The sequence below is a fragment of the Trachymyrmex cornetzi genome, unplaced genomic scaffold, assembly GCF_001594075.2.
Source record: "Trachymyrmex cornetzi isolate Tcor2-1 unplaced genomic scaffold, Tcor1.1 scaffold350, whole genome shotgun sequence".
Lineage (NCBI taxonomy): Eukaryota > Metazoa > Arthropoda > Insecta > Hymenoptera > Formicidae > Trachymyrmex > Trachymyrmex cornetzi.
In genome coordinates this window covers 114123-123944 of record NW_017298214.1, presented here as the reverse complement: position 1 = coordinate 123944, position 9822 = coordinate 114123, and the positions used below count along the sequence as shown (strand labels likewise).

The 9822-nt window shown below is 35.6% G+C and overlaps 1 protein-coding gene across 1 annotated transcript in view; it reads left to right on the top strand.

The window, feature by feature from the left end:
- Positions 1-9822, top strand: part of LOC108763311 (protein bark beetle) — a 122018-nt gene that overhangs the window by 28699 nt on the left and 83497 nt on the right. Inside the window, exon 6 of the mRNA XM_018510819.1 lies at positions 7693-7870. Within this exon, the coding sequence (XP_018366321.1) occupies positions 7693-7870 (178 nt within the window). The remainder of the gene's footprint in view (positions 1-7692; positions 7871-9822) is intronic.

Sequence of the window (9822 nt, the reverse complement as noted above, 5' to 3'; positions counted from 1 at the left end):
AAGGAAATGGCGTCAATGACGCGATCTGACGGCAACTACATTGACAGCTATGGCCATCTATTGGTAAATTCCGGTTTCATATTTACATACCTGGTAATATTACTTGTGTTTATTACATACTAGGTGCGCTATTACAAACTAAGTTTCCGGGTTTCACACATGGATGGCACTAACGACACATGTAGTCGACATACATGTCTAAAGTTGTGTTTTTTTTATAGCTCGGACGTCTGTCAACAATAATCAGTCATAATACCAACACATATCGCAACGCAAAAATATTTTTTCTAACAATAAAGATGTCGAGTTTTGTGCCAAATAAACAGCATTTGCGGGAAGCTTTGCTTTTCTGCTTTAACTTGAAAAAAAATGCAGCTGAAGCACGTCGTTTGCTTGAGGAGGCGTACATGTACCATCGAAAACTACCTGTGAAGATTGGTTTAAACGCTTCAGAAGTGGGGTTTTCGACACTGAGGATAAGAAGTGCTCCGGAAGACCAAAAACAATTGAGGACGCCGATTTACAAGCGTTATTGGATGAAGATAATACGCAAACACAAGATCAACTTGCGGAGGCATTAAACATGACTCGCCAAGGTATTTCCAAACGTTTACATGCCATGGGAAAAATTAAAAAGGAAGGAAAATGGGTGCCGCATGAGTTGACCGAGAGACAGAGAGAGAGGAAAAATCGTGGCTTTCACCTGGCGAAGCATCAACATCGACGACACGGCCAAATCACTTCTCACGGCCAAATCGCTTCGGAAAGAAGACAATGCTCTGCGTTTGGTGGGACCAGAAAGGAATCGTATACTATGAGCTGCTGAAACGGGGCGAAACTGTCAATGGGCATCGCTATCGACGACAACTGATCAATTTGAACCATGCGTTGCTCGAAAAACGGCCCGAATGGAACACGAGACACGAACGAGTGATATTGCAGCACGACAACGCTCTGTGCCATCGCACTTCCATCGTCCAGGACATCATCAAAACGCTGAAATGGGATCTGCTACTGCACCCGCCGTATTCACCAGACCTGGTCCCTTCCGATTATCACTTGTTCCGATCGATGGCGCATGGCTTGGCTGGGCTACACTTGGCTAATTTCGAAGAAGTGCAAAATTGGTTGGATGAATGGTTTGTCCAAAGACGCGTCGTTTTATCGTCGCGGTATTCATGCCAGAGAGATGGCAAAAATATGTAGCTAGCGAGGGACGATACTTTGAATAAACTATTTTTTGTATTTCTCTTGAAATTTTCCATTTTTCATTGATCAAAAAAACCCGGAAACTTAGTTGCGCACCTAGTATAATATGCAATGGCTCCTGATAGACTTGGAAAATTGTTCGTTGCAGATAAACAGAGAAATAAACCATGCGTTTGAATTTGAAAGTTCCAAATTTTATTCCAAATATCCTTTCGTAAATTCCATTTGAGAAAAATCTTCTTGACGTTTTCTGGGGATGGATTCATTGATTATTAAATACATATTTTATAAAATTTTACATTATGCCAGAATTCTCTTGTCTCATTCCCCACCACACTTGCGATCTAATCATATTCTGCATTACCAGTAATGCGTGCTCCTATCCATAGCCATATAGGCAACTCGACTTGCTAAGTATATTATACAGAGGCATGCTTTACTAGTAATGCAGAACCTACACATCAGTAAATCAGGTTGCCTGTCTGCCGATGGGCAGAAACATGCTTTACTAATAATGCAGAATAAGATTAGATGACAAGTCCAACGGAGAATGAGATAAGATTGAATTTTACATGCTACTAGTATACTATAAAGTTCAATAATAAGATTAAATATTATTCCCCGCCGGACTTGCGATCTAATCTTATTCTGCATTACCAGTAATGCGTGCTGCTGCCCATAGGCATATAGGCAACTCGACTTACTGAGTATATTATACAGTTAAACAAAGATGTAAACCATACATGAATTTGACTAAATTCTGTTCCTAATGTTCCAAACTGGTCCAGCTTTCAAAAATAAAGTTTTTAATAGTCTAGTCAGTTGAGGTAAAGTTGACGAGTTCCATCAATTTTCAGTAATACCTGAAAATAAATTTCGTAAAAAAGCTTCATACATAATAATAATTAGATAATTTGCGGGAGGAATAAAATATAATATTACTTGTGTTTATTACATATAATATGCAATAGCTCCTGGCAGACTTGGGAAATTGTTCGTTGCAGATAAACAGACATGTAAACCATACGTGAATTTGACAAAGTTCCAAATTTTGTTCCATACATCTTTTCGTAAATTCCATTTGAGAAAAATCTTCTTGACGCTTTCTGGATGGATTTATTAATAAGAGGTTTACTTTACCACAAGGAAACCTCAACAAGAAATGCATCATGAAACGTATCTTTAAATTACAAGTTACATAATAATATACGTACAAGGTCGAACAAACAATTAGATTTATGCACATCAACATTCGGTAATTGTTGAATTAGCCTCCTTACCTCCTCGAGGTTGATAAAATGAACTCATTCGACGCATTTTTGCACTACATGAAAAATTTGCCCCGCGAACCGAGTTATTAATTAAAGTTGACAGATATTCAGAGGAAATCTGTTGCATCGATGGCATAAAGGATTAAACAAATTTTCTGCTTTACAGATACATATTAACCAAGCAAATACTCTGCTGTAATCCATGCCACCATCGATATGACAGATTTCCTAACCTGAATAGTCATCAATTTTAACGATTAATATCTCGGTCCGCGGGGTAATTTTTTTTATCAGATTCGTTCATTCAGTACAAAAACGTGTCGAGTAAGTCTAAAATGTGTATTGCAGAAACAGAAAATCACTTACGTGTTCCTTTATTACCATCGATGTGACGGACCTAACCTAACCAAAAGTGTATACACTAAGAGTACGTATCCATCGAGCACGTCACGCGTCGCGTCGTCCACCGCGTCACGACGCGACGCGAAAGAGAGAAAGAGTGAAGTTTATTATACTCGTTTCTCTCTTTCGCGTCGCGTCATGACACGCGACGCGTGACGCACTCGTGGAAACGTATCCTAATAATTAGTCGTGTCTCCAGATCGCAGCACTCGCTGATCATATATGTATATCACTACTAGCACTCCTTGCGTATTGCGTAATAATTGCGTAAAGAATGTCATAAGGACACGAAACTAGCGCTCCTTGCGTAAAGAATATTAGAAGGACACCAAAGGAATGCGCGGAATGTGGTCGAAGATAATAATGACAATAAGGACGACGTATCTGAAAAATGGTCTGAAAAAGTAGCAGTTCGGAACTTTGAGTCGCGATATCTCCGCTCGTAGGGCACGTAGAAAAAAAATAAAAGCACTTTTATGATACAATTCGTGTGGTGGCTATCGATTGAGCATACATAGAACGCGATCGGTTCAGCCGTTATTGAGATCCGATAATCTCGATCTGCCGCAACTCGTCGGTTCGCGCAGCTTAGCGTCGAGACACTACCAGTGTCTCCAGATGTAAGAGATGGTATTAAGCATGAAGTAATGTTAATGCAAAAATTAAAATCAAATTGTTGGTGTGTTGCTGTAGAAGTGAATGAAAAATTAAACGAAGGAGTGATTATGGTAACATATCACTCACCGAGCGCGTCACATGGTGAATTTATCAGATTTTTGAAAGATATAGTAAAGGAACTAACAATAAAAGGAGAATGTATGATAATAGGAGATTTTAATACAGATCTTAAGACTAACTCGTTTTATGCGAAAAAGTTGCAAACAACAATGTTGAGTTTAGGGATGAAGCAGTACGTTTATGAACTGACTAGAATTATGAAGGACAGTCAGACAATTATAGACTTACTCTTTACCAATAATAATAAATTAAAAGTACAGGTATTCATGAGCCTAAAATTACGGATTATGCGTGGTTTAAAGTAGAGTTGAGTAAGAATAAAATTAAAAATAAATATAAGGAATTTAGCGTTAGAAGTTATAAGAGTTTTTATGTAAATAAATTTACTAGGCTAGTAGAAGATAAACTGAGAATAAACCAAGATATGGATGTCAGTATGAGAGCGGAAATATTTGTCAATAGTATAATAGATGCGTTAGTAACGGCACCGAGGAAAAAATTTAGAATACCGAAAGCATGGGAAGAGAAAAAGTGGTACTCAGACGAAATAAGAGAAGCGGCAGATAAAAGAGATAAGGCATACAGGAAAGCATTATATGATGATACAGTACAAAATTGGTTGCAGTTTAAAACCGAAAGAAATATAATAGTGAAACTGATTAAGCAAAAGAAGAAAGAGTACTATAAGAGCATGATAGATTCTAATAAAGAAAATCCCAAAATTATGTGAAAAACACTGAAAGAAATAATTAGGGGTGAGCCAGCAGGTATAAAGGAAGTAGAAAATATAGATTTTGAAAATTTAGGCGATATTAAAGAGTGCAATATGGCTGATAAGTTTAATGCATATTTATACAAAGTATTAATAGTATAATACAGTCTATAAACGTAGATAGCCCAAGCGATGTAGGTAAGAAAATTATTTATGTCATAAAAGATAAAGGAATTATGGAAAATCTTGAGATTGTCAGTTTAGAACAACTAGAGAAAATAGTCATGGGACTGCCAAATAAGAAAGGCACAGAAGAGGGAATAAGTAGCGATATACTAAAGGCATCTTTTTACGTAAAAGAAGTATTTGTAGATATAATAAATGATTTTTTGAAGGAGAGAAATCTGCTGTCCGAAAAGCTGGAAAACTTCGACAATAAAACCTATTCCAAAAATAGGAAAAGCAAAAAAGCAGGTGATTATAGGCCTATCAATATGTTACCAATGTATGAAAAAGTGTTAGAATTAGTATAATAATAAAAGAACAGCTAGAAATGTATTTGAAAAGTAACGGTATTATAACAGAACATCAGTCAGGATTCAGGAAAAATTATTCATGTGAGACGGTGATTCAAACTGTTATTGACGAATGGAAATTAATAGTAAGCGGGAAAAAATTGGTAGGTGTAATTTTCATGGACTTTAAGAGAGCGTTCGAAACGATAGATAGGAAAATATTATTAGAAAAATTATATCAATATGGAGTCAGGGATAGGGTTTTAGAATTGTTCAAATCATATTTAAATAATAGGAAACAGAATGTGCAATATAACCAAAAATGGTCTAGATCACTAACAACAGAATATGGAGTACCACAAGGATCAGTATTGGGATCTTTGTTATTTATAATATATATAAATGATATAATCAAAATCTACCCAGAGAGTGCAATATAAAGATGTTCACAGATGATACGCTCATATACGTAAGCGGAGAAAGTAGTGCGGATTTATAGGTAAAAATGAACAGGACATTCAATATAGTCGAAAATTGGATGAACAGAAACAAATTGAAAATGAATGCAGATAAAACAAAATATATGATAGTTAGAAGTGTAAGGAAAGAACTGAGAAGTAATTTTACATTGAAATGTTTGGATGGAGTTGAGATTGAGTGTGTAGAAAAAATGAAATATTTAGGAATAATTATACTGGGGGACGTGATTTTTGCGGTTTGAATAAAAGATACCATTTCCGATGTATTTTTGCCCGCTGAACACGAATCCAGTAATGAAATTGCTCTATCACGTCAGATTTGTGAAAAAAGTGAAGGTAAAGGTTGACGTTTTTTGACATATTTGTGAATTTTTTATTAGCAAAATAAATTTTTTTTTCTACTTTCGTTTACGCCATCTTGAAGTGCCAATTTTTATCTGTAAAATATATATTTGTTAACACCGTACGTTTTTTTTTCACCGAGATAATTTCTGCGTAGTCACACAAAGAAAAACGTTCTGTGCCAAAAATGTTTTGGACGAAAAAGTTTTAAAAGTGTGTGATGATTTTAGTAGCAAGGTTTTTAAGGTCACTAAATTCGAATCTGAAGTCAAATTTTCGAAATTTATAATGGAGAATTCAATATGGCGGAAAAATTTGTCATCGGAAAAAATTTTTATCACAAAAATTTGTTATTTGCGCTTTAATTTAATTTAAAAAATATTGTTTACAATATTAATTTTGAAATTTTAAACATTTGTAAAAGAATTTCAAATTTAAATTAAATAAAAAAATGGTTAACTGGGCAGAGAAGATCCTGCATTTTGTTTTTTGTCTGTAGACCATTTAGCAATAAAAATAACAATTTTATACAATTTTTTTGTTCCCCAGAGTGCACCACGTGGAGGCAGTCTACATTATACTTCTTTTTATTTTTATATATTTTTATTTTTATATATATATTTTATATTTTTAATTTTTTTATTTTTCACTGTTTTTATTTTTTTATTGTTTATATTATCTTCATTATTTTTATTGTTTTTTAAATTTCTTCAGATTTATTTTATTATTTTATATAGGTATATGAATTTTTTTATCTTTTCTTTTAAATTATAATAACTGAAGTATTGTAAATGTTATTTAACTTTACTAGAGCTTTAGTTGTATATTGTAAAAGCAGCGTCTCATACGCTTTTTTTGTGAAGTTCTTCCGGTTTTTTTTTCAAAAACGTTTTTCTTTATGTGACTACGCAGAGATTATCTCGGTGAAAACAAAATGTACGGCGTTAAAAAAAATATATTTTAAAGATAAAAGTTGGCACTTTATGATGGCGCAAACGAAAGTAGAAAAAAAAAATTTACTTCGCTAGCAAAAAAATCACATATGTCAAAAAACGTCAATTTTGACACTTTTAACTTCACTTTTCTCAAAAACGTGACGTGATAGAGCAATTTTATTGCCGGATTCGTGTTCAGCGGGCAAAAATACATCGGAAATGGTATCTTTTATTCAAACAGCAGAAGAAAAGTCTTAAAACGTCGCGCAGTGTTATTAATGACAGGCTTAAATTTGGAGACCATTGCGATTATATGTTAAGGAAAATAGGGAAAAAACAAGTTTTTTTAAATAGAATAGGTAATTTTGTATCAGCGTACATTAGATGTATTATTTATAAGATTATAGTAGCTACACACTTCGAGTACTGTGCGATGCTTTTGATAGACATGGGGAAAACACAGCTGAACCAAATACAAAAAGCGCAGAATAGAACTATGAGAGTGATACTTCAGTGTAATAAATACACTAAAATAAAGGATATGCTACAAGCGTTGCAGTTTACGTTAGTGAAACAGAGGCTTCAATATAATGTATGTATATTTATATTTAAAATTTTAAGAAGTTTGTTACCGGAGCAATTGAGAGATCAGTTTGAAATAGTATGTAATACGTGCGAAAGACAAGCACGACAGGCAGTGGATATTGTAATAAAATTTCGAAATACAAGAAGTGCGCAGAAAAGTATGTTTTATGAAGGAGTGAAAATGTATAACGCCTTACCACCAAATATAAAAGAATGTGAAAGACTTGAAACGTTTAAGAGAATGTTAAAAACATATGTTCGAAATGTAAGTTAAACATGTATCGCAAAATAGCTAAGAAAGCTAGTAATAAAGATCAATCAATCAATTGCTCCCTCTTTCTCGCTCCCTCTCACCCCTTCCCTTCCCTCCCTCCTCCTTTCCCCCCCTCCCTCTCCTCTCCCCCCACTTCTCTCGCCGTTTCTGTCTCTCTAGTATTTCAAAATTCGAATTTTATATAATATGTAAAAATTATGGTAATTAATATATATTTTAACATCTTATAGATTATCATCCTGATCTGGGTATTTCTTGCCTGCCTCGCCACGATGGTGCGAGCAAGGCGATCAAGCATTGGCGGGGGATACGATTCGAGAATGCGGTGTACGATAAACAGAAACTCATTCAACAAAACACACTTTACGTGCGTCAATCTCTGTCCATTCTACGGAACACAGTGATCGAGTGAGTATCTTTAAGAAGATATCAATCAGTTGTTCCTAATATTTTTGTTTCGTAGTAAAAAACTTTTACCCTAAAATTCACTGATATTTGGCTAAATATTTTGCTAAAGTTATTCTACAGTTTGGAACACTTCAGCGAAATTTAATTGAATTTGAAAGCAAAATGACATGTTTTATTATCAAAAAATACATTCGATTTACTTTTATCTTTGAGCCCAATTTTTGAGACCGATATCTTTAAGGAATTATTTCATTAAAACATGAGTGAAAAATTTCATAATGTTTCTTATTGTGTGTAATATTTTAATTACAAGAAACAGAACTCTCCCCCGTCCATCTGGTGGCGATGCCACGTACAACTGCCAGTAAATTGCAACATATTATAGAAACTTCGGCAAATTTTCAAAGAATTTTCAGCAATTTTTTCAAAAAAATTGTTTGAAGAAATTGTAATGAGTTTCTAGCCAATTTTCATCAGTGTAGCGTTGAAAATTATCTTCAACTAAATATCAACATATTTTCAGAGAAATTTCGATAAACTTTTAAAGAGAACTTTTCAAAAAAGAGGTAAAAAATTTCGATTAAATTTCAATGCTTTTCATAACTTTGATTGAAAAAGAAATCACTTTTTGCGAAATTGTAGCAAAATTTTAATAAATTTTCTTGAAATTTTTGTTAAAATATCATTTTTAAAGAAATTTCAGTAAAATATTTTTCCATCGGAATTCCTAATATATCACATAGGGTAACTCCGGCAAATACGCCGCGCTGGGATTTACGCCGCAGAAATCAGAAAAAGTAGGAGTGTAACGTCCGGTGCGCCTACAATATAGCGCCCCGTCCGTTTACCAAGCGAGCGCGAGCACGGAATATAGCGAACCAATATAATATGTGCCGACTAGCGCATTCAGCTATAGGCCAAGCTACCGAAGCCGTCGCGATTGAACGCCGCGCATACTGCGCCTGCGCCAAAGTATAAAACGCTAAAAACGATGCAAGAATGCACTTTAACAACAAAACATCAATAACACGGGATGAGGAATAATTAAGATAACAACCGATCTCGACGCAGCCGCAAGAAAAACCGCAGACCCGTGGAAAATTTATAGAAATGCATAACGCCAACGCAATGCATTGCCGCGCAACCCTGAATGCACCCACCGGTCACAAAAGGCCCCTGAATGCGAACGAAACCATCGCGAATAAAATCGAAGCGCACGTAACTTAGAAAAAGCCTTAAACAAACATACAAATTCCACGAGCACAAAGAACGAAAGATCCGGAATAACGCGAAAGCTCACGATGAAAAAACGCACAAAGAACAAATGCGAATTCCGCCGCAACTGGGTGCAGTACGCTACGACAAAACGCGCCGATACGAATCTAGCGACCCCCGCAGTAAAACAAAATGCGCAATCTAACCAAAATCTAATTATTATCAAAGCAAATCACAAATAATATAATCAGCACGTAATAGAGATTTCGCAATAACACGAGGACGTGAACATCCCCTTACCGCGAGGGGCCACGATGTTAACAATATATAAACGAGCGCGTTCACAGACTCGGTTCCTATTCTTTCCCATCCAACCATAGCTAAGGTAGGAATACCGCGCTTACATTGAGCGCAAGCGACTCTTCCCCTGTAACCTAAAAAATCCGGCCTTAACCGTGCGCCTCCCCAGGCGTCATTAAAGCCATCCTTACCCGTGACTCTAAACGCGGCTCATGCGGGCGCGCCGACGAGCCACACTTCCACGTGGAGCTCAAATGAGTGCCTTCATCGGCGTCGAGGCCTCCACAACATTCCCCCCTTTTTTTGTTTGTCTTATTACGTTTATATCAAATAATAAATTCGCATAATTATGATATAAAAATAGTAGAAAGGTAAATTCGCGTGCATCACTTATTCTCCTTCCAGATCTTTCCAACGGAGAAAGTAGATAGAGGCTG